Consider the following 23,805-nt stretch of genomic DNA (forward strand, 5'->3'; position numbering starts at 1 on the left):
TCCCAAGACTTTCCATGCAGCTCCATAAAATAATAAACACACTTGGGAAAATACAAGAAGTACACCGGCAGAACTCAGAGATACGAAGATGATGATGATTTGTTTGTTTATTTATTTATTTATTCGATTTATATGGCCGCCCATCTCAAACCAGTGACTCTGGGCGGCTAACAGTCATAAAAAAACAGTCAAACAATTAAAACAGCACAAAAGAAATTAAATATAAATATAAGTGGCAGCCAAGAGATATTAAAATCGGTTGGTGTCAGCAGAACCAGGAAACAGGGCCCTTCGCGCACTTGGGACCCCAGGCCCAGGCACAAAGCCAGGTACCAATTGAAGAGAATCTCTGTAGCTCAGGGTTGAACTGGGGAGTCCTGGGTGCTCTCTGAGCCTGGTTGTTTCCTTGCAGACGTTTCGTTGCCAGACTAGGCAACATCTTCAGTGCCAATGAAACGTCTGCAAGAAAACAACAAGGCTCAGAGAGCACCAAGGACTCCACAAAGCCAGGTCTTCAAGGCCTTCCAAAAACCCAACAAGGTTGGGGCCATCCTAATCTCAGGAGGGAGGATGTTCCAGAGGGCAGGCACCACAGCAGAAAAGGCATGTCTCCTGGTCCCCACCAGCCGACATTCCTTGGCTGATGGGACCCGGAGCATGCCCATCCTGCTGCACCAGATTGGACAGGTAGAGACAACTGGGAAAAGACAGTCCCTCAGGTAATCCTGTCCCAAACCATGAAGGGCTTTAAAGGTGACAGCCAGCCCCTTGAATTGCACCCGGAATCATACTGGCAACCAATGCAGCCCCCGACACCGTGGTGTTACGTATGCCGAGTAGCTGACACTATTTACAACCCGGGCAGCTGCATTCTGCACCAGCTGCAGCTGCCAAACACCCTTCGAGGACAGCCCCACGTAGAGCGTGTTGCGGTAGTCCAACTGCATGCCGATGGTGCCCGACTCCCAGTGACTCTGAGACATTCCCAAATGGTTTAAAACCACAAGAAACAAAAAAAGGGCAGAGATGACAGAATGGCAAACTGAGTGGAAACGAGAGGCAGCCACCGAAGCAAAAAGGAGGCGTCAGTCGTCCCCACCAAAGGCCTGGGTAAAGAGCCAGGCCTTTAGGCCCCTTTGAAACACCAGCAGGGGTTTCTCAGGGGGACCCATAGGGCAGGAGCTGCGAGAGAGAAGGTGCTCTTCCAGGATCCCGATAGATGGCATTATTTAATCAAAGGAACCCGGAGTGTGCCAACCCTTCCGGACCGAATCAGCAGGGCAGAAGGGAGGGAAAAGGACTTCCAGAACATGCTTCTGACCATCTTTCTTATCTGGCCTCCCCAGGTCTTGGCAGTCCATCTATTGCGTTGTGCAGAAAAGCAGCTTCGGGTTCTACAAGGACAGCAAGCATGCCAGCAACGGCATCCCGTACCACGGAGAAGCACCCGTCGGCCTGCAGGGAGCGCAGTGCAACGTGGCTCTCGATTACAAGAAACGCAAGCATGTCTTTAAACTCGGGTAAGCGCTGGCTGCTTGTGGCCAGGTGGCATCGGCGGCATTTTTTTTTACTTCCAAATTTTCCTGGGTTTCGAATGCGCAACTGAGTACTGGTAGGATGTGTCCACACCCCGCCATTTAAGGACAGTTGCAGGCTTGTCTGAAAATCACGAGGTTGGCAGGTCCTCCTGTGCCAGTAGGAATCTTGGGAATTGTAGCAAAAGATGCCAAGGGTTTGTCACCGTTTTTGGTGCCCAGCCCAGTCCCAAAGTACCCTTTGTGAGCAAACACAATCCTACGCGTTCAACAAGACTTAACTCCCAGTAAATAGATATAAAGGTTGGTGTCTCAGGTGGGTGTTTTGCACGAAGCCCCATGGAGGGTCTCTCTTTACGTACTATTATTTATCTGGTTTAGCCGGAGGAATTGGGGGGTAGAGATTCCTCAGCTAACACCAGTTGATTCCTGCTTGCTTTTCTTCTCTCTCGGCAGATTAACAGATGGCAAAGAATATTTATTGCAAGCAAAGGATGAGGTGAGTAGATCTCTAGATGTTTGTTCTAAATAGTCCTCCACTCCATCACCCAGTTATATCCTGCTCCCTCCTACCCCCCCCACTTTCAGAAAGGCATTTAACAGGCTTCGTGAAGCCAAAGAACTGAATACAGGAATTCCTTGACCCCTTTTAGTACACCACTGAGTTATGTGCGAGTCTTCTGGTTTAAAAGAAACATAGAAACACGCGTTTTTTCAAGGACAACTTGCAGGTTCGGCCAGCTTCACGTTCTAGGTACATCATACAGCATAAAGTCTGATTTCTGAAAAAATTTCTGAAGAAATTTCTGATTTCTCCCTTAATGATCGAGAGGGGTTGCCTTCCACCACGCCCCTTCCTCGCTACATCACAGGACTTTTGCAAAACTGCAGGACAGCCCGTTAGAGCCTTTTGGGGGAAAACTAGTTATCTCCTGCTTTTGGTCGGGTTCTGACGACTGGAGGGAAACGCTCTGCCCGTGCTTCACGGCCCCCCCTTTCTTGCCCTCCCTTCCAGGCAGAGATGAGCAGCTGGATGCGAGTGATCAATGCCGCCGCGTGCCCCCTCCCACCCCAAGACCCGGCGGAAGATCAGCCGGTGCTCATCAGCAAAGGCATGACGCGAGCCATGTCGATGCCCCCCATGCCCCCCCACAGCGCCTCGGAAGGGACCGTCACCCTGCGCAGCAAAGACCCCAAGGAGAAGGACCGCGAGAAACGCTTCAGCTTTTTCAAGAAGAACAAATAGGAGCCGTCGGCGGGAGAGGGGCGGGGGGCTCTGCTGCGGTTGGCGAAAAATCTGTACAGGCCTGAGCAGTGATGGTGCGAGGTGCGGCGAGGGGCTTGAGATCGGCAAAGGGAGCAGGGTGAGGGCGTGACAAAACTGGCCATGGCTCTTTTCTTAAATACTGCAGATTGCATGAAGCATCTCTGACGTTTGCAAGGAATGCCTCCCCTTCCGGCCCCCTCCTTCCCCACAACAAAGAAAACCGAAACGAAGCAGGCCACGTTGCCTCTGTTGCAAGGGGAAAGCGCAGTTGTGGCAGCGCTGTGCTGGGGAAAGGCCTCCCTGAGGCGGGGCAGATTGTCAGATGCTGGACATCTGGGGTGGGGGGCAGGGGCGTGCATCTGGGCGAACGGGCCACGGAAGGGGGTGGCCTGGGGCTGATCCAAACCCAGTTTTTAATGAGTGCCAGGGATGTTGGTACTTTGTGGGTCCTGGTAGCAGGGACGCCCTTGGAAGTCCCACAGGTACAAAACGGACCATTTTGGCTTTCCTTTGGTATCACACTTGCTTCACCTCCTCCGTCCGCGCCCCAAGGCCGTTGGCTCCCCAGACCCACCTTGCTGCAACCTCATCAGCAGGCCACATCATGTTGGAAAAAGGCTTTGGCCCCCGTCCTGACGGGAACGTGCAAGGGCGAGATGGGCCTCTTCGAAACACCTGAAAAATCCCCCTTTAAAGGTTTAGCTAAATCGCGATAGGCACCTATCCATGCACCCCTTCAAAAATCGAACCGAGGATGCAACACGCCGCACCGCTTGGCCCTGCAGCTTAAGCACTGGGAAGTCTGGGGCTGGGAAGCAGCCTCCTCTTGGAAGTGAAGCCTGGCCAAGGGATGCTGAGCTGGCCCTGCACCTGCCTCTCCTGGTGCGCATCTTCTCACACTTCCCTAGCCTGAACGCAGCAGAGAGAAAGGGAAGGGGGGCCAAAACCTTGGGGGCTGGCTTCAGGTTTCAGGAGGGGTCCCTGGGATGAAACTCCTCCCTGCAGCTGAGTCTCCGGACCGGCTGCCCACCCTCCTAGCTTGCCTCACGGTGCCTGCAAGGTGTGAGCATCTCTCTGGTGCTCTGGAATAGGGGGGGGGGGGGTCTTAAACTAAGACAGCTTTTGCCGCCAGCGGTTCCCCCAACTAGGAAGCCCAAGTGAATTCTGGCTCAAACCAGTGACCGGCAATCCAGGCCGCACTGCGCTGCGCTGCCCTGCACCCACACCACCCTCTGCTTTAAAACAGGGGTCCCCTCTCTGTCCACACAATGCCCGGCAGTGCTGTTATAATAGATCTGCTCCAGTTGGGATCATTTTGGCGGCTTTTCCCAAACTGGTGCCCTCCACCGGCTAAGAAATCAGGAGGCGAGGTTCCAATGCGTCTGGTGGATCACCAAGTTTTGGAAGGCTAGTTTAATAGCCCCCTCCCTTCCTCCCCCTAGCCTCTATTCCAGGGTTTCTCAACCTTAGCCGCTTTAAGAGGGGTGGACTTCAACTCCCAGAATTCCCCAGCCAGCCATGCTGGCTGGGGAATTCTGGGAGTTGAAGTCCACCCCTCTTAAAGTGGCCAGGGTTGAGGAATCCTGCTCTATTCTATGCAAAATTCATCATCCCACGCCCGTTTCACCCCCTTTGTCAAGCCTCGGAGCGCACAAAGTCCTCAGGGTTAGAACAAAGGCCATCCAGTCTACGAGGAAGATTCCCAAGTGGCGGAGTTTCCGTTTCTCAGGTGCCGGCGGGTGGCAGTGTTGCCGTTCAGTTTATCACCTAGAGATCTTTGGGCTGATCTTTGCCTCCTGTGGCCACTGCCACAGATCTTTGCCCCCCCCCCAAGGGAGCCCACGCATGGCCAGCGCCCACTTGCGTGTGGCAGAAGAGAACATTTTGCAGGGCCTCGCTCAGAACCAGGGAGCTGAAGGATTTCCCTCAAGCCGCCACAATTGGGCTTCTCCAAGCATCCCGCAAATCCATTGGCGAGCACCAAAGTTTGTTCTGTTGGGTTGGTGGGACTCCTCTGCCAGCTGCTTGTCAGGGTCCCGACCAGAGCAGGATCCCCACTGTGACCTCGCTCTGTGGTCTCCCCCCACCCCGGTCTTGGTTCCTGACCCAGGTGTGCCTTCCATGCGTACTTGGATGCCGCCCTGCATTTCCACCTTTCCTCTGCAGCCCTGGCACACGGATGGGGTTGCAGAAAGACCCAGAGGGGATCGCCTGCCTTCTGAGGAGGATTTTTTTTTTCAGGCTGCTTAGAGGGGAAGGGGTGGGGAGGCCCGGCCTACTAGGGAGACCCCCTTGCCTTCTCGGCACGCCCCTCGAGGGCCCCCAGCAGTGTTTTCTCTGTGTGTTGGGGACTATTATCCATGTGTTTGCAGTGGCATCTGTTCCAATATTTTTTTTTTTTTTTTGAAAAATAAAAAATCTGTGGAGAGAGCAGCCTGCTTCTTTTCTTCACGGGGGCCTGTGGCAAAATGGGGCTTTTGCTGGCTTGATGGTTCTCCGGCAGACCAGGCTCGTCTCTGCTTGGTGGCCTATAGTGCTGAAGGAGCTCGGCTGTCGTAATTTGCATTCCAAGACCCGCGACTTAGCATGACGTGCCAACTCTCCCATGTGCACGAGGGGGCCCGGCAAGTGAAAACTTCCCCAGTCCCCTGCTCTGTGCTTTTAGACAAGTGCTGGCTGGGGAATTCTGGGAGTTGAAGTCCACACAGCTTAAAGTTGCCGAGGTTGAGTGTTTCGACCGGCACCCTCGGGTCTTTTAAAGAAAGGGCCGTAGCGCAGTGATCAGAGCTAGCTTTTGATTTGCAAGATTTCAAGTCTGATCCTTGAATCTTTAGATAGGGCAGAGAAAGAGGATTATCTGAAGCTCCTCAAAGACCCACCGTGTTTCCCTTTAACTCAACTCCCGAGTTGAGCTCAGCTCCTGGGGAGATCTGGATCTGTGCTAGGCAGCCATCCAGAAATGGTTTTCCTTCTGGGAGTTCCTTTGACGTGCTAGTCTAGCCCTTGGTGGTCTCCCGTCCAGTGTCAACTGGGCCCAGTCATGCCTGGCTTCTGAGTTGCTGCCACCTGCTGGGATGTTTCATTTTGAAACCAGACCTTTCTTCCGAACCATGGGGAGTAGAATCTGATTTTCTTGTTTCAGTGAAGGATTCATGACTGTGGGATCCCTCAGCTAGTCTGGAAAAGATCCTTTTTTGCGACCCTGGGAAACTGCTACTACAGGTAGTCCTTGACTTACAACCATTTGTTTAGTGACCAAAGACTGTGCTGAAAAAAGTGACTTGCAACCAGTCCTTGCACTGACAACCATCGCAGCATCCCCATGGTCATGTGATCAAAATTCAGGCACTTGGCAAGCAACATGCATTTATGATAGTTGCAGTGTTGCGGGGGGTCACACAATCGCCTCTTGTGACCTTCCCAGCTGGCTTCTCACAGCAAAGTCAATGGGGGAAACTAGATTTGCTTAACAACCATGTGATTCATTTAACGACTGTGGTGATTTGGTTAATGACCACAGCAAAAAAGGTCATACAGGTAGTCATTTAACCATTTGTTTAATGATGGTTCGGACTTACAACCGCTCCTCACACTTACGACCATTGCCTCATCCCTGCAGTCACATAATCATGATTTGGGTGCATGGCAACAGGTTCACATTTATGACTGTTGTAGCATTACATGGTTATATGATCGCCACTTTTGACCTTCCCAGCCAGCTTCTGGCAAAGTGAATGGGGAAACCGTGTGATTCGCTTAACGACCACATGGTTCACTTAATACCGGCAGTGATTCACTTAATGACTGCCACAAAAAAATCATAAAATCAGGTTGGATTCACTTAATGACTGCTTTGCTTAGCAACCAAAGTTCCAGTCTCAATTGTGGTTAAGCAAAGAGTACCTGTAAAATCGAGTGTGATTCACTTAATGACCACCTTGCTTAGCAATGGCAGTTCCAGTCCCAATTGTGGTCATAAGTCGAGGTCTACCTTAACTAGCACAGATCATACTAAATTAGATGGACAAGTGGTCTGATGATGCAAGGAACTTTATTAATTTCCCAGTTCCCGGGGCCCAATAGTCAACTGGCATCCCCCATGGGCTCCATTCATTTCCACCCCTCTTACCTCATTCTGATCAACAAGTTGCTTCAGCAATTCAAGTGGCTAATCAATTGATTCAATGCTTTTTTTCCCCTCCCAACTCTGTCCTTACTTTCCGGACCATGAGGAATAGAAAAAAAGTTAAATACTCCCTTGAGGTGAGCTTAACTCCAGGTGACCACACAGACACATCTGTGAGATTCTCTGGGCAACAACCTGGAAGATGACCTCCCATCCAGCCCACTGTCACCCTGCAAATCTCCTGGTGGTCTCCCATCCAACTGCTAACCAGCCTGATTCTGCTTAGTTTATTTTCCTGCGAAAAGCTTTACCTGCTGGATTGTTGCATCAAAGGGAAATAGTGCTGTGCTGAAGTGTGGCAATGCTACTTCCCAGCCCTTGTTGAGCCCTCTAACAACCTTAATGCTATCCCAACCAAAACCATTACAGCAGTGTTTCTCAACCTTGGCCATTTTAAGAGGGGTGGACTTCAACTCCCAGAATTCCCCACTCAGCATGGCTGGCTGGGGAATTCTGGGAGTTGAAGTTCTCCCCTCTTAAAGTGGCCAAGGCTGAGAAACACGGCATTAGAGCATTAGAAAAGGGCTGGGAAGCCAGGGTTCAAATTCCCATTCAGCCCAAAGACTTCCGGAGTGATTTCTTTTGCCTTACCTACCTCACAGGGTTGTTGGGAGGATAAGCGGGAGGCCTTGAAAAATGAATAATAAATAATAAATGAGTAATAAATAATGATTCAACGAATGCACATCATGGAACCGTCCAGTTCCTCCCTCCCCTTGAACAGTCTGGCCTCCCCCCGCATCCTCCTCATGGAACAGTCTGGCCTCCCCCTCCCCCGCCCTTCCAATGGTCTCACCAAGATCCCGCCCTCCCAACCACGCGTCAAACCCGGATTTACGACCTCCTTTTCCGCCTGTCTCCCGGCAAGCGTTAACATCCTTTGCCTGATACGATTGGCCGAAGGGTTGACGTACCCGCACGGGGAGGCGGGGTCACCTCCCATGGCCTCACCGGACGAGAGCCAATCACCTCGGAACGTTGCTCAAGGCGGGAGCCGATTGGGTTGTCGCCTTCCAGAGACTTTCCGCCTCGTCCATTCATCCTGCGCGGCGTCTCTTGACGGGACCAATCAGGACCTAGAAGGCGGGCCGAGCTGCTTGGAGGAGGACGTGAAGTTTAGCCGCCGCCGCCGCCGCCATTTTGTGCTGAGGGCTACCGCTGAGGTTCGTGAGGGGCCGGGCCGGGCCGCGCCGGGCGGGCGGGCGGAGGAAGCGGGTGGCGGGGGAGATGCTGGCGGTGAGGCTGAGCTTGCGGACGACTGTACGCAAAACTGAGGCCCGGGTCTTCTGCCTCGACTAATAATCATCCTTCCCGATACTAATCCTGCGGGCCCAGAGATGGAATATAAACACGCCCCCTGTACGCGCCCAGACACAATCATGGCCTCTGCTTGTCCAGAGTTGTGCTGGTGTTTAATAATTATGTGTGTGTGTGTCTGTCTGTGCGCATATATTACACACACACTCGCCCACTTACACGAACTACCTATACGCAGAAACAAGCCTTTGTCCTATTCCTTCCGGTAATCGTCGTCGTCGTCTTTAGTTACAGCATATTATGTGATATATATGAGTGTCTATGTGTTCGTGGGCGGGCGGGCGTCATCTCCCAAGGACACACTTTTGGGGGCCTAAGCGTTTCATTAATTATGTGAAATTAATATTAGAGTGTGTGTGTGTGTGTGTGTGTGTTTATAACGCTGTTTAGGTGTTTAGAGGGTGCCCACACAAGACAGACCAGCTAGAAGGTCTGGGGCCCGTGCCTTTCATTGATAACAGTATGTCACGTATTGCTGATGCTGGTAACACGTGAAATAAAAACAAACGTACTTAGAGGCCACAGCCACGTTCCTTGAAGTGATAAGGTTGCATTGACGGGTAATTTATATTTCGTTTATACATCATTTATAGGTTTTTGTTTTCATTTGCATCTAGCAAATACCAGCTTTGCTTTTAGCAGGTAGAGAAGGCACAGTACTTGCTTGAAGAAGCAGACTGAAATGGATACGTCTTTTAAACCGGCGGGGTGAAACACTAGAAGAATTACTGAGTTTTCCCTTTAGGGAACCTGGTTTCTGCTCATCTGTAACCCTTTAATACTGTTCCCATATAGATGGAATCGTGAAACCATTCTTGTCCCTTGCTGGTGAGAGGATTTTCTTGGGATCTCTGCTGCATGTCCATAAGATCCTTCCTGCGATTTAGGACTCTGACTACATAATGTGCTAAATCAAGGGGAGCCTTTGTCCGTATAGCAGATTTTTCCTACTATTGTTTTTTTCCCCATGGAGAGGTGCTAGTAAGATAGCCTTGGAGACACCTTCCTCCACGGAATTAGGACCACCTAAAGTTAATGCTTGAAGAGGCTGATGAAATCCCCTGAGCAAACTTAAGGGAGGTTGTCTTTGATCATTACAGTCACTTGGGCCTTTTTGTTGCTGCTGAATTGCCTCCTGCTGTTTGGTTTTAGCTGTTAAGAGCAGACTAACGCATCCTTCTTGACTCCCCTGCTCAGCTCTAGCCACCATGGTGAAACTTTTCATTGGCAACCTTCCCCGGGAAGCCACGGAGCAGGAGATCCGCTCCCTTTTCGAGCAGTATGGGCGAGTCCTGGAGTGCGACATCATCAAGAACTACGGCTTTGTGCACATCGAGGACAAGACGGCAGCTGAGGACGCCATCCGCAACCTTCACCACTACAAGCTGCACGGTGTCTGCATCAATGTGGAAGCCAGTAAAAATAAGAGCAAGGCTTCTACCAAGCTGCATGTGGGCAACATCAGCCCCACGTGCACAAACCTGGAGCTGCGGTCCAAGTTTGAGGAGTATGGCCCTGTGCTTGAGTGTGATATCGTGAAAGATTATGCCTTTGTGCACATGGAGAGAGCCGAGGATGCCGTTGAGGCCATCAGAGGCCTTGACAACACAGAATTCCAAGGTGGGAAGTGGGGCCGGGGTGGGAGTAGAAGCCGGAAGCCAAAGATCTCCCCATGCTGCCTTTCCTCCCCATGTGAGGTGATTTCCAGAGAACCAGATTTAGTCGTCTGGGGGCCGCAGCTGGTCATGTTGTCCACCAGTTCAGTTCCATCCTTGATTAGTCTGATTTCTGATGCCAGGAATTTGGTTTTAGGATAGATTGAATTTAAATGCATTTTTGTACTTCAGCAAAGATGTGTTTCAGTGACCTGCTGCTTGTTAGAAAGGAGGTGTATTTTCATCCAAATTAGGATTGCTCTTTATGAAAAACAAGACCAGAAATGATTTCATATAGAAGTTTTGAGGCCCATGAGATTAATAATAATAGTTCTCTTTACTGATATTATCATCCTTTCTGTTCATTGAATGCTCAAAGGAACACCATTAAAATAAGGCAATTAAAACCCCAGTAAATTATGCAAATGCTGTAAGAATATTGCTGAACACAAGTACATAAGGAGAAGACTATTAAAAGTTCAAAGGCATTAGTTTCTAGATTTGTTTGCAAATTACCCGCCCTGTTCCCACACTTCATTAGGTTTCCAGTGCATGGGCAGAAAGGAGAAAGGGTATCTTGCTTTTTTTTTTTTAAATAATAATAGAAAAATACACCATAGGAATTGTCACTCTGTATTTAGACCTTCAGTTGATTAATTGATAAAAATATGCCGTGTGGTTGATCAAAGTTGGTTTGATTGGTGGTTGGCTTCATATGATGCTTGGCCTTGGTTTGTTTAAGCAGATTTTATTGAATAAACCATAGTTGGCTGGACTTGTACAGGATGCCAGCCCATCTTAATCTACAATGACACAACATGCTAAGCCAGGACAGACCACATACTGGCTTAGAATCATGTGGGAAACTGGCTGGTGAGACACTGAACTATACCAATCAGTCTTTTGGAGTCTGTCTGGGGGGGAGTGAATCTCGATCCTAGTCTTCTTCTCACTTCCTCCCTGCTCCATTTCCTGCCTGTTCATTAATAAATACATGAAAAGGCTTCCATTCCTCTTTTTTTCACAAGCCCTTCGCACTCCTCTCCGGTGTTCTCTCTAGTCAACATTACTGCGACTTCTCCATCCCCGAACCTCAGCCAGCCTTCTAGACTCCTATATTAGTCTCCTGTGGCTTCCTGATTTACCATCCTCCTTCCTGTGATTGGATTCCTCCTTCCCCTCTTCTTGCTTCCGATATCAGCCTATTTCCTCACGCCCTGCATTAGATTTTCAACTCAGCTTGCTTTTTTATTTCTATCCCAGAAGTTGCGGACTTGTAACAACTTTCTGCCAAGGCTGTTACAACTAATGTTGAGCACCCTAGCAGATTTGTGGTCAACTGTTAAAAATCTACAACATGGGGGTTGGTGCAAGTGCATTAAAATAAACAAAACTTTGGCTGTATTTTAGGAGAAATCTCAGATATTTCCTCTGATACGTTTAATTTAGGTAGCATCTGCAGGTGACGTAGAGTGGCAGTTTGTTAATGTTTCCTACTGATTAGGAGAAATATAACAATTCAAAGGATATTTACCATTTTTTTTTCCTTTCACTTATCTGGAAGAAGGTTATGATAATGTGGTCAGAAGAGAGGTTGGTCACAGCCTAGAAATGGACTTAAGGTTGGCTCATGGGACATTATTTTGAGAATGTTTGTTTGTTTGTTCAATTTATACGGCCACCCTACTTGCTGATGCAACTCTGGGCAACTAACATCAGGCTAAAATTGACTATCAAAAAATCCTCAAAGCAACAAGAATGAAAACATAGCATACCTTTAGATAGAAAGTGGTATTTGTGGTGGGAAAAGGCTTGGGATAGCAAAGTGATGGGGCAATAGTGTGCGTTGAAATGCAGTGTTATACTATGGATTAAGGATTTGAACAATTAAGGAAAATGTTTCCTTGGTCTAGCGCATTGGTGGTATGTGTCTTTCTGCTAATAGTATTTTAATAAGTCTCATTGATGTTGCCAGACCAGTAACAAATAGACATTATTGCTGAATTTCAGAACTCTGAAGCAATGCTAGTAGCTTTAAAAAAAATCTCTTAATGATTCAGGGAAGATCTGACTCCCTAGATGTCTGAAATAGAGAGATGGAGAAAGTGATATCAGTGGTATTTGAATTTCCCCTCCCTGTTCTTGGTCTCCGATTACAATGGATGAATTTTGAGGCAGTAATTCGAAGTGCAGGGGCTGTTTGCCTCTAAAGTGGATTGCCTGCACTGTGTGCAGGTAGGAGTTGACATGGAGTGGAGGATAAAGCTTTACTTACGAAATGAAATCAGGAGGGCTGAAGCTGGAAACCTAATAAACTGTTTCTAGAGTGCCAACTTGGGATGTTTGATGGATTGTTTGAACAGTGCCAGCATCTCTACCGAGTAATCTAACATGCTGGTTAGCAACTTGATCCAGCTGGACAGAAACAGGCAAGGCAGTGCAAAGAATTCACGAAGCTGAGTTGCATACGGTCTCCTGGGGGCTTCCTCTGTTTTCCAGTGTCTCTGTAAGTTACAGTACAGAAGCCAGCACCACCGATGTGCCATATTTGGACATGTCAGTCGCTGGAATCAAAGGGGTGGAAGTGCTAGATGGACCAAATGGCTTGGTAGTGTTCTGCTGCATTGGACTAACAGTTCAGAAGCCATACCTGACGTGGGCTTAGTTCTGGCTAGATGTGGGAAGAAGGGTGTTTTTCCTTATAGATGGTCTTACTGGCACACAGCAGTCCAGGCATTCCTGTTGTTCCTAGCTCTTGCACTAGACTTTTCTTTAGGTACAAAAACACACTGTCAAGAATAAAGTGCGGGCCGCTGGCAGGGACCTGAACCAATTGTATACAGTAGCTCCATACCTCAGGAGTGCTAAGCCTGCAAGAACCCTTCCTTAGAATGGATGGAACATGTCTGAATCATTCCATATCAGCATTTGTCTGCAGGGAACAAGGTCAGGGCAGTACCATGTCTGCAGAAGAGTAAAACTGGAGAAGGAAGGAAGACCAGATCATGCTGTGTTAGTGGGAAATAGATTGAAAATGTTCAGAATGCTTAGCTTAAGTATAAGAATTGTTCCTTTAAAGTTCAATAACAGTGACTCTGATTGTCCTAGAGTTACTAGAAAACACTGGATGCTGTCTGTCACCATTGGTGTCTCTGATGTAAATAAGTTTTCACGTTCTGGTAAACAAGATTCTTGGGGTTTGACCTGTAATTCTTTATCTGCCTTGCAGGCCTGCCAAAACATTTCCGTTTCTCAGTGGCCAGCAGCAAATTGGGGAGATGAATTGAACACTTTGTATTCCTAAACAGGATAGAATAACTCTCTCGCTGCTGAATGCTTCGTTTCCTGAGCGTAACTTACTGGTCACTCCAGACCAGAAGAGGTGCCATGTCCACGGACAGCTGTTGGCTTGCCTCTTGACCCATTAGTTGTAGCGGGTTATTTCCTGGTGTGTTGGTTGTTTTTTTTCTTTTAAATTCTGAGCTGCTGTGCTTTTGCTTTGAATTGTCTTAACAAATCTTTATAGCTGCCCTTCTTGCGTCTGTTTCTTCAAGGCAAACGAATGCGCGTGCAGTTGTCCACCAGCCGGCTCAGGACCGCGCCCGGGATGGGAGACAAGAGTGGCTGCTACCGGTGTGGGAAGGAGGGTCACTGGTCTAAAGAGTGCCCAGTAGACCGCACGGGGCAAGTGCCTGAGTTGACCGAACCTTATAGCGAGCAATACGGAATGGTGCGCACCCCCTACCCTACGGGCTATGGGGATCCCATGTATTACGATGACCCCTATGGAATGGTGGACTACTATAAACGGTACCGCGCGAGAAACGCTGCGGCCTATGGGGCTTCTGCATACGACACTTATGCGGAGCACACCATGGCCCAGTATTCCCAGTACGCCCAGTACTCACAAGCCACAGCCATGGCCAGTCGCCTCTCTACCACCTTAGACCCCTACGAGAGGCCCCTGCTGCCAACCTCGGGAACTGCAGCCGCGGTAGCTGTCGCTGCTGTGGCCGCGACGTCCTCATTTTACACCCGGGATAGAAGCCCTCTGCGTCGCTCGGCAGCCGCGGCTTCCACCGCTGGAGACGTGTACGGATACGAGCGCGTTCAGCTGTCTCCCGTCCCGCGATCCTCCCTCTACGATGTCCAGCGTTTCGGGCGGGATGCAGGCGCGGACAGGTTGCGATACTCCGCGTATTGAGTCTCGAGGTGAGAGCGTTTTTTTCATGAGTAGCTTGGAGGAGGAGGAGGAGGAGGAGGAGGGGGATGGCGCACCGAGGCTGCTGCTGGTGAGGCTTGGGGGACCGGCCTGCGGCTGGAGATGTCTTGAGAGGATCCCTCCTGGTGTCTGCTGGGCTCTGCAGCTCCGAACCGTCAGCAGCCGTAACAACCTGTGGAACGGACTAGGCTGCTTGGTGGGGAGAGGAAATTGAGGCCGTTGTCCTCAAAAAAGAGAGAGGCCACTGTAGGCACGTGCAAAACTCACCGATTGGGAACGGGACGTTCTGGAGAATGCCAAGCGTGCCGCCTGCAGCGATTTCCAGAAGTAAATCTTCCAGATTGAAAGTGGCTCAATGGGTCCCAGAGATAATTTGGCCCCCAAACCATCCTGGTTAACCCAACAGGCCAGGTCCAGGACATCTCAAGCTGCTTCGGGTGCAAAGGATTTACTTCTAGAAACCGCTAACCCACCACCCAAAATGGCATGGCCATTTCAGAGTCCTCCAGAACGTTGGTTCCCAAATCAGTGGGTTTTGTTCCTCCCTACTTGTATGTTTTGGTACAGGGTCAGGCTCACGGTTGTCTTTCCCGAGAGAAGCGGACCCCGCTCTCTTCTTCCTAAAACCCTGGCTAGGCTTGCCCTTTGTTTTTCCCTCCCTCCCCACTCTTCTGTTTTTGCTTCTGTTCCCACTGCCCTCCATGCTTGCATTCTGCTCCCAGGACCATCAGTGCCTTGTCCCTTCCTCCTTGCACATACCCCAGCATGCACCATAAAACCTGAAATTAGGGTGCTGTGGCCACACCCAGACCGACAGAAGACAGAACAGCTTTTCACCAGAGCTGCTTGAAAGTTGGAGAGCAAGTCCTTGAGTTACAGACGGTGCCCCAGCGTGTGGCCTCCGAGCCTACTGCACGTCTGAGAGAGGTTCCATTCTGCGCTTCTTCTGAGATGCCAGTCTGGCGACTTGTTACCTAAAGTGGCTTATGTGAATGAAATCTAAATCTAGCTGGACCAGCTTTCGCTTCCGCCGGTGGCTAAGCCAGGTGCTTTACGAGCAGAAGTGAAGTTCCCATCCAGTAGTATCTGAAACAGTTTGTGGAGGTCTTCGTTTAGCCACTGTGGCTAATAGCTGCCAGCAACAGCACCCCTCTGCAAATACATCTAGCTCTTAAAAATCCATAGAAGCTCATGGCCACCAGCACATCTTCTGGTGGATTAATTCCTTTAGTTAGCAGTGTGTATTGACATAAAAGTTTGCCTTGTTTTTGCCCATCTTTAAGCCACTGTGATTTATTTTCACTGGGTGACCCCAAGGTCCAATCCTACTGAAAGACAGGTTCTTTTCTTTTTCCAAATGGTTCATAATTTCATAAATACCTTATTACGCTGTTCACTTCTTTCTATTTTTAAGAACTAGAAAAACACCCTAGAGTATTGTGACTCCTCGAAATCCTTTTCTGTACTTCCTTCCAGTTGCTTGGGGGCCTTTTACATATGAGGCAACCAGAACAATTTTCAGGATTCTACATATGACCAAGCAACAGACGTATAGTATGAAATGTTTATTTGCAGCCCTTTCCTAACAGTTCCAAAGAGTGGATTCCGGTCCCTGAAATTTCAGACTACAATATTTTCACTGGGTTTTCTGTCGCTGTCCCCAAACGTCCCTCTCCCTGAGGAGCGAAGACCCACTGGTATTCATCCAAAAGCTTAGTTTTGTGTGCTGTGAGGTGGGGGAAGACTGGTGGCCAGTGTTGGAGGTTCCTCTGGTTAACTTTTGCTTGCAAATAAGAGAAATGGCTCCCCCAATAGTCAGGTTTTTGTGGTTCTCGGGCATTTTTGGCAAAAAATAAGTTAACCAGAATTAATCCAGCTTGAACCGCCCTAACAGGGACCGTTGCTAAGTTCAGTTCCTGGTATTTCCGGTTAAAAGGATCAGGGAGACAGAAAGACATTTCTCCAACACAGACATCGGAAAACGGCTGCCGGTGTGGATAATAATAGATGGTAGCCATCTGACCAGTTTGATCTCAGCCTTAGATCTGTTCCAAGGGTCAGCTCGTGACGATGACCAACCTTTCAGAAGATCTCAAAGCAGCTAATACAGGAAGGGACACTAACACCCTGGGGCCTGCCAGTAAATGGGGAGAGGTAGTCTCTAATGTTGGTTTTTAAATGAATGTTTTAAGCTTGAAAATAGCATCTTCCTGCCCTTCCCCTCATCCTTAAGGCACTAAACTAACATAATCTGTAGCCCAACAAGGAGGATATCCTTCCAGAACTGCTTCCGAAAGAGTGGTTAATATACTGACAATCTCCCTCTCCCCCCGCCCAATCAACTACACTCAACCCTCTTCCCGCTTGAGTTGAGGATCGAGGAATGTGGGTGGGCTCGGCCATGGAAGCACAGGTCTTTCTAGGCAGCCCCCAGCACTGAGCCTGCAAATGAACTGTGTCTTTTATTTTTCAGGTAGGCTATTTGAGGGCTGGACATCGGGCTCCTGTGGCGCGTTCACGTCAAAGCTATGCCAGGCTTCACGATGTGTCGATTTGTGTTTAGCATGGTCTCACTAATGGACATTCTGTGTCTCTGCGAAGCTTAGTGACAGCTAACGTTCCCTCTTCCCTTTTAAAATAAATAAATAAATATCCCCCAAGCGTTATTGGAGAGAGGGGAGGGCAGGGCCCTAGGAATTGGGAGTGGGGTTGTTGGTAACAGGTCTTGCACCCTTCGCTTTGTTGATCTCTGTCTAAGCCTGGCCTTCGAGCATAGACAGAGTGACACCAGGGGAAACAAGGGACAGATGTTTGGCCTTCCAAGGCTATTTGGGCCACTGCTTTCCATCCCAGTTCGACCTGTGACTTTCCTGTCCCCTGTGTAGGCTTTAATTTTGGAACTGAATAATCTAGTTGATCCAGTTCTCCTTTTTTATTTTTTTATTATGAGAAGACATTGTCATATTTGGTAGCTTCCTGAGTTTTGACTCTCCCTGTAGAAATCTTTCTTTTGCTATCAATATTAACCTGTGACTTTTTGTTCCTTTGAAGTTGACATTTCTCTCTTCCCCTTTTTTTTTCCTTCTCCAATATAATAAAACATTTGTAACAGATCCTTGGAAGTGTCTGCTTCGTGCATCTTGGTTAAAAGGACAACCACGCCAGTTGTGAACACTTGTGATTTTGCATCCAAGTAGAACGGAAGGTGCTCTGTGTCCTCAGCTCAGCCGCCTGCAAAATGCCGTCCTTTTCAAGGGCAAAAAGCTAGACGTTTCTTTTCCTGGAAAAGGGGCCAAGATTAATTTCCATTCAGAATTAATGGAACCTTTTCACTCTTTCGGGCAGGAAAGGGTATAAAGATCTTACTTTGTGCAATTTGAAATACGAAATATTTCAAATTGCACAAAATAGGAAGGTTTGACCTCTTGCTGCTTGTTGTGTCCCTCAGTTTCCTGACAAGTGAAGACTTCTGCAAAATGTGCACTAATGCTATCCAGCTTGTGGCCTCTGATTGGTGGCAGACTGAGCAGCTTGGCAGTAAAATGTTCACCTCAGATGCTCTCTTTCTCCCTTTTCCTTTCCTTTGACTTAATATTTTTTTTATTGAGCTGCAGTCTCCCAATAATTGAAGTGTGGGGAAATCCAAAATTCCACAGTAGTTCTTGCAATTATGTTTTAATGGACTAGTTTAAAATACTGGTCCGTCTAATCACTTTAGCTGTTTATAAGCTCCTTCCATATCTGGGGTAGTTTCTCCGAGCCCCCTCTTCACAAAAAGGCTCTGTTAAACTTGTTCTAATTTTTCAATTTACCGAAACTTGCCCGGGGCGTTTTGCAGTTTGGGTTACCTTCGTTCCGCTTCTATGGGGTAGGGAGGAGCAGCGTATTTATTTCCACGCTCTTTGTTCTTAAAAGAGCACGGAAACAAATTTCAGGAGTTCAGAATCCTACTTGCAATTTCCCTTTTTTTTTTTTCCCATTAAGAAATCTGCACGCGGGAGGTACTGCCAAGGAATCAGAACTTGTGGGCGGGAAAACAATTGTCTCGTTGTATCAGGCGTTCCGATTTTGCTGCTCCAGTCTCAAAATATCCCCTGCACGCCGGTCAACATGATGACAGACTACCACAAAGGCGTCAGGTATAACTCACCCTGGAACGGCCAGTGCGCAAAAGCAGTGTCATTCTGCTACCCACTCCCTCCAAGGGGCTTCCACAGTAGAGATTCCTGACGGTTGATTCTCAGTGGGTCCTGTCCGTTGCCGGATGTGCCGTAGCTCTGGCCAGCTCTGCTGGGTGAAGCCTCCCTTTGGCTTTCCTGTGTACCGTAGTTCCCAGCCACCACGTGAAACAGTTCACCCAAGTTTAGGAATGAAAGCATGACAGTGTTAGAGGAGAAAGAGGAATGGGGGCCACGTGGGCAGGCCCTAGCGTACAAAAAGGGGGTGTGAATCTGAATTCCTGGAACAAGCAGTGTTAGTGTCCAGTCTGCGTCTTCCGCCACGATGGGTACGCCCCATCTCTGCACGGTTGCCTTTTTCATGGCCAGAGAAAGCAGCCCACTGCCAGTTAAGCCAAATCTGTGGTCAGTAAGCGACGCCCAATGCCTTTGAGAAATGTGGGGAGGGAGAAATACCTAGAGTCAGACATGGGGAATTTTGTCTGGCTTTAATTGTGGCCCTCAGACCATCGGGGGCCTGGCTGCGCATGCCCGTTCTAGGGTTAGTAAGCTATGCCATACCTCTACAAGAGAGAAGTGACAGGAAGCAACTATTTATTCATGAGTCCTTAAAAATAACCACCCTGGAATCGTTGGGAAGGATTCAGATCAGCTTCGTTCCATACCAAGTTTCAAGTGAATATATAACCCCAGATAACAGCAAAGGACCCTGCACATGGCCTCTCTATTTACTCCTGTATCCACCTTTTCTATTGTTTTCCTTGTCCAAATCTACACTAAATCCATTGAGAGGCGGGTTCCATAAAATATCCTGCAAACAGTGCAGGGAACATGAGAAAATACCAGCACACGCTGTTGAGTCCCAGGGATAGAAGTCTCCTGTTAACTCCCTTGAAGATTTACTGTTATGTCTGGCCAGAGTGCCCACACTTACTTCAGATCCTCAACAGTGAGAATTAACCTACTTTCTGGGTTCACGCAGTAGACTGAGTGCTCAACCAAATGAACTGGGTTGGGCCAACAAACTGCAAACTAGCCAAGGCCACCGCTCACCGCCCTTAGCGCATGCAAATGCTGTGTCTCGAACTGACTGTTCAACGTGGAGGGCAAACCCGTCGCACGTTATGTGAGTGGAGTGTGATGCCTTAACAGCTTTCCATCCGTTTGCTAAATCGTAGATGACTGATACATAAAACAAACCATTGTTTGGGTGGGCCATGCCACTTGGGCAGCCCAGTCATTTAAAGGGCCTGGCAACCGTGTTTATGCAACATGCAAATGTTTATTATTTTTTATTTTAAGCTGTTTGGGGGTTATTATCATCATCATCATTACTACTGTAGCGCAGATTTTTGTGTGAGCCCAGTTTGGTTAATTTCTGACTCAATGAAAACAGAGAAAATGGGTGAAGCAATCAAGCTGAGCATCTGTGAACAGAGCCACAGTGTAGTATGGCAGGAAGGATGCAGTTTCATGTCAGCCTATGGTTTCAAACAAAAATCTCAGGTTGGATCCTTTGCACCTGCAGAATATAGCATGAAGAGACTCCTGCTCACACCTTGGAACACAATGCCCACCAGCATTTAGTGTCTGACTCAGGTCTCTCCAGCCCAGTAACTGACAGCTGTTTTGCAGGGGGAGAGCCGGTTTCTATTCCAAACCCTTTTGTTCTTGTCAGAAGTGGTGTTCTGCAAAAGCCAGCTATTTTTTTTTCCTTAATGTTCAAGTGGAAGTGCCCAGGACAGAAGTGCCCAGAACTTTCGTTGCAGAATGTTCCTCCCCTTCAGGCCTTTCCCTTATTTTTCAATGCCCACTGCTTAATGAGTCCTCCTGCCAGCGCTGCCCCTTCAGTCCCCTAAGGATGCCAGCACAAATGGTGCCCAACAGCTTGTTCCTTACCTTGGCATGAATGGGAGGTGGAGAAAGGCTGGGTTCGGCACATGTACGCTGCTGGATGCGGCCTTTACTAGATCATCTGGCACTGGAGAGGTGGGCAGTAAGGTTTGGTGTATGCATCGTGGGACACTTTTCTGTGCTATGCTGGGGAAAGGAATCATGCTTTGGAGCTTTTCCAGGAGTGACTGGTTGTCAGCAATCAAATTTTGGATGATCCAACAAGGCACTGCTTAATAATAGCAGCCAGCATCCTAGGAACCTGGTAGTGGGATCGGTTGGCAGCAGAGAGAGGAGACAGGGCAATGTTAATGGAAAAACAAAACAAGGACATGAGACTGGACCCACCCACTATGGGTGCATAAACCATATCTGCCAGAGATGTTGGTGCCATTTAAAAAGGTTGCTACTGCTTTAAAGCCATGAGGACCAGAAACAGATTTTTTTAATTAAAGAGAAATTTCTCAGCAACTGCAAATCCTTCAGCAGATTGTATTTGCAAACAAGCAAATCTCGCAGACTCCCAACTGCAGTTTTGCTACTCTTCAGGAGGCCATGTGTTCTGCAGGATATTGCTTCTCGCCTCATCTATCTTCCTGCATCCCTCCGGCTCATCCCTTTGGACATCAAGGAAAAGCTCCTTTGACTTTTCCTTAACAGAAGAAAAGGGATCTTAACTGACGGCTGACACTGCCTCCATTTTTCTCTGCCTCAGAAACTTGGGGTAGGGGGGAGAATAACGGACAGAGGAATCTGACTCAGGTGCAAAAAAGTTGTCTGAACCACCACTGGGCAGTGGTGCCAATCTAAGGAAGAGGGGAAAGTCTTTTCTGGCTCCTGCTTTGGACTGCGGTCTTCAAAACTACGGCCCGACGCTCTTGCTGCAGCCAATAAAGCATCTCCACTATGTCCCACTCCATTTTATCTAGGTACGGGCGACCCTTGAAAGTCACTGTATCATTGAAGGCATCCTTGACATGTTTCAGGATAATATGCAGCCCCATGTTGTGCCGGTCCAACTCCAAACTCAAGCGTCTTCTGGTTTTTGACTCTTGTATTCTAGTGGCAAATGAGCCTTGCTCCTTGCTGAATAAGCGGTTAGGATCTGAAGCGGTTTGTTCAAACTCTTCAATTTCAACCAGCAGGAGCTCCCTGTCTTGGATAAGCTGGGCAGCTATTTCCCAAGAATTCAGCATGTCTGGAAGCAGTAAGTAATACTGGTTGGAACTGTACTTAATGGCCATATCCAGCCTTTCCTGTTCCGAGAAATGAAGAACTGTCCACAGCCTTTCCAGTCTTCTCTGTAGGACATTTAAATCTCCAAGTTTATGGTCATAAGGAGAAGCTCCCAGGCCCTGCAACCTGACGCCACTGGTATTCCACAATCCGGTGTGAAATTGTTCTTTTTGAGACTGAAGCTCGGCAGCTTTTAGCTGTTTTCTCTTCACTTTCTGTTTCTTCACTTCAGCCTCATCTAACACAGGCTGCACCTCTTTCTCCATCTCTTCCTCTGCAGAGTTGTACAAATGAAATATTACTGGTAAATAGTCACAATCATTGTTACTGATGTATTTCAAGTATTCGTCGATGTTAAATGTGTCTCTCCACCATCTGAGCCAAGATGCGTATTCTTTCGAAGCTAACTTCTTTGATAGATTTGAGGCTTGTGGCAAGTCTGCGACTTCCTCTGGAGTGAACGGCCCAGCTGGGAGAATTTTACTCAGCTCGGTATTAATTATCTGCTCGCTTTTTTTCTTCGTCAGTGTTGAAGAAGCAAAGCAGGAGTGACGATCAAGAGTAGATGCAGGTAACTCTAACAAAGGCCCTTGGTCAAACTTCAAGTGGTCTTTAGGAATAGTGTTCATCAGTTCCTTGTACATCTCCTTGACGTCTTCTCCAGTGGAAAGGTTTGCGTCCAATGACTTCATGGTAGTGGGACTTATCTCCCCCAGGAGATGGTTGTAAATTGGTAAAGCTGGGTCCATAGTCACAGTTTCCACATACTGTCTTTCAGACACCTGCAGATCAGCTGCTTTTACCACCATCCTATCATGGACCTTGACATTTACTGTTGTTGCCTGGGGATGAGACGCTGGGGCAGCGATTATGGTGTTTCTCTGCTTCTTCTCAGAATGCTCCTCCTCCAGCAGAGACTTAAACATTCTCTGGAGCTGCAGCTGGCGAGTGTTGTTTGCTTTGCACCAGGTCAAAGCTTTGATGAGGGGAGGGAGATCTAAATCCTCGTCTTGCTCTTCTTTCCACCGACTTTTCTCCAAGATGGAGCTCTGAACCAGCCTCTGAAGGTCTTGAGCCAGCACTGCAGGACCCGTGACTTCACCATCTTCACAGAATTTGGTGTAGCAACAAAGCGGATCGGGGCTGATACAGCGGTGAGGGATTAAACGGATGCCTAGTTCATCGGCTAGAAGCTTCCCTACTCTCATATTGGGCAGCGACTGGCTCCTGAGTAAGACGGAAGTACTTGGTTTAATCTGCTGAGGCTTAGACCTGAAACTTAAGGCGCTGCGGGAACAAGGGGTTGTGATGGCAGCACAGGTCATTTGCTGCGGAAAGTTAGCCTTCCTTGGGCTTGGTAGATTTAACTGCTTTATTTTACTCATGTCCAACAATGGTATCTCCTCAAGCTCCTTCACATCCTGGGCTATCTTTTCTTTCCCCACCGGCACATGAGGTCGGATGTGCCTGATGAAGTAACAGATTGTGATGCCCAGGCGGCAGCCCAGGGCCCGGGTTGTCATTGGGCCAAAGGGGTTGGTACATTTCATAGGTGAATCCAGCTGGTGGTCTGTCAGCTTCTTCATCTCCTGTACTAGGCGCTGCCGGACAGCTGCCACATTGAGAAACTTGGAGCAGTCCAGGGAGAGCTGGGCAGAGAAGCGAATGAGGTTGCCACAGTCGGTGAAGATGCGCCGCAGCCGGCAGACCTCCATGAGGCCCAAGTAGTGCCGGAAGAGATGCTGGCACACCAGGCCCATGTAGGTCAACAGGTGCTGGTAGAGCTCCCGGTTCGTGTCGGCGCTGAAGGCCGGGTCGTGCAGCAGGCGCTGGAGGTCGTTGAAGGCCTGCTTGACGGCAGTCAGGATGATGTCTCGGAAGGCCCGCAGGTGCTGAGGGCGGGCGTGGGCTTCCTGGGGCCCCGGCTCCAGCCGGGCCTTCACCAGCTGCAGGAGGGCAGAGAGGGAGATGGGCACGGGCACCTCCTCCTGGCCGGGCGGGCCCAGCACGGGGCGGGCCGACGAGGGCTTCGCTTTGGGGCAACCGGTGGCGATGAGGGACAGCGGCGTCAGGATGCGCTGGTACTGCTCGCGCAGCTGCTGAGCCATGCTTCCCGTGTCCTCGAGGGGGTACAGCGGGCGCAGGGGAAGCGACGCGCTCGAGGCCATGGCGGGGAACGGAGGAGCCGCCGCCGCCGCCGCCACCGAAAGCGGCTTGGAGAGTCGTCAAGGCAACCGCGCGGTGCAGCGCCGATAGCGGTCCGGGTGGAACGCTAAGCTGCCGGCTCCAGTTTCGGGCCGCGCTTGCGTCGGAGGA

General features: G+C 49.1%; 3 protein-coding genes across 4 annotated transcripts in view; 2 read left to right on the forward strand and 1 right to left on the reverse strand.

The window, feature by feature from the left end:
* The window catches only part of SPTBN2 (spectrin beta, non-erythrocytic 2), a 66,932-nt gene extending 61,697 nt beyond the window's left edge, over window positions 1–5,235 (forward strand). Inside the window, 3 exon segments of the mRNA XM_063316839.1 lie at window positions 1,347–1,520; window positions 1,992–2,034; window positions 2,551–5,235. Of these exon segments, the coding sequence (XP_063172909.1) occupies window positions 1,347–1,520; window positions 1,992–2,034; window positions 2,551–2,781 (448 nt within the window). The 3' untranslated portion in view covers window positions 2,782–5,235.
* A 2,831-nt stretch (window positions 5,236–8,066) lies between these two features.
* On the forward strand, window positions 8,067–17,295 carry LOC134506871 (RNA-binding protein 4B-like). Of its 2 annotated transcripts, XM_063317241.1 has the most exons (4): window positions 8,067–8,151; window positions 9,503–9,925; window positions 13,515–14,172; window positions 16,656–17,295. In XM_063317241.1, exons 2-3 carry the CDS (start codon window positions 9,514–9,516, stop codon window positions 14,162–14,164), a joined length of 1,062 nt encoding a protein of 353 aa, XP_063173311.1. In that variant the 5' UTR covers window positions 8,067–8,151; window positions 9,503–9,513; the 3' UTR covers window positions 14,165–14,172; window positions 16,656–17,295. The 2 variants fall into 2 exon arrangements, with proteins under 2 accessions (XP_063173311.1, XP_063173312.1); XM_063317242.1 differs by lacking the exons at window positions 8,067–8,151; window positions 13,515–14,172.
* Window positions 17,296–21,039: 3,744 nt separating this feature from the next.
* On the reverse strand, window positions 21,040–23,673 carry CCDC87 (coiled-coil domain containing 87). Its single transcript, XM_063316973.1, has one exon. The coding sequence runs from the start codon at window positions 23,655–23,657 to the stop codon at window positions 21,060–21,062; it is 2,598 nt and encodes an 865-aa protein (XP_063173043.1). The 5' UTR covers window positions 23,658–23,673; the 3' UTR covers window positions 21,040–21,059.
* Between the last annotated feature and the right edge of the window lie 132 nt (window positions 23,674–23,805).

Source organism: Candoia aspera, chromosome 17 (assembly GCF_035149785.1).
Source record: "Candoia aspera isolate rCanAsp1 chromosome 17, rCanAsp1.hap2, whole genome shotgun sequence".
In the NCBI taxonomy this organism is placed as follows: domain Eukaryota; kingdom Metazoa; phylum Chordata; class Lepidosauria; order Squamata; family Boidae; genus Candoia; species Candoia aspera.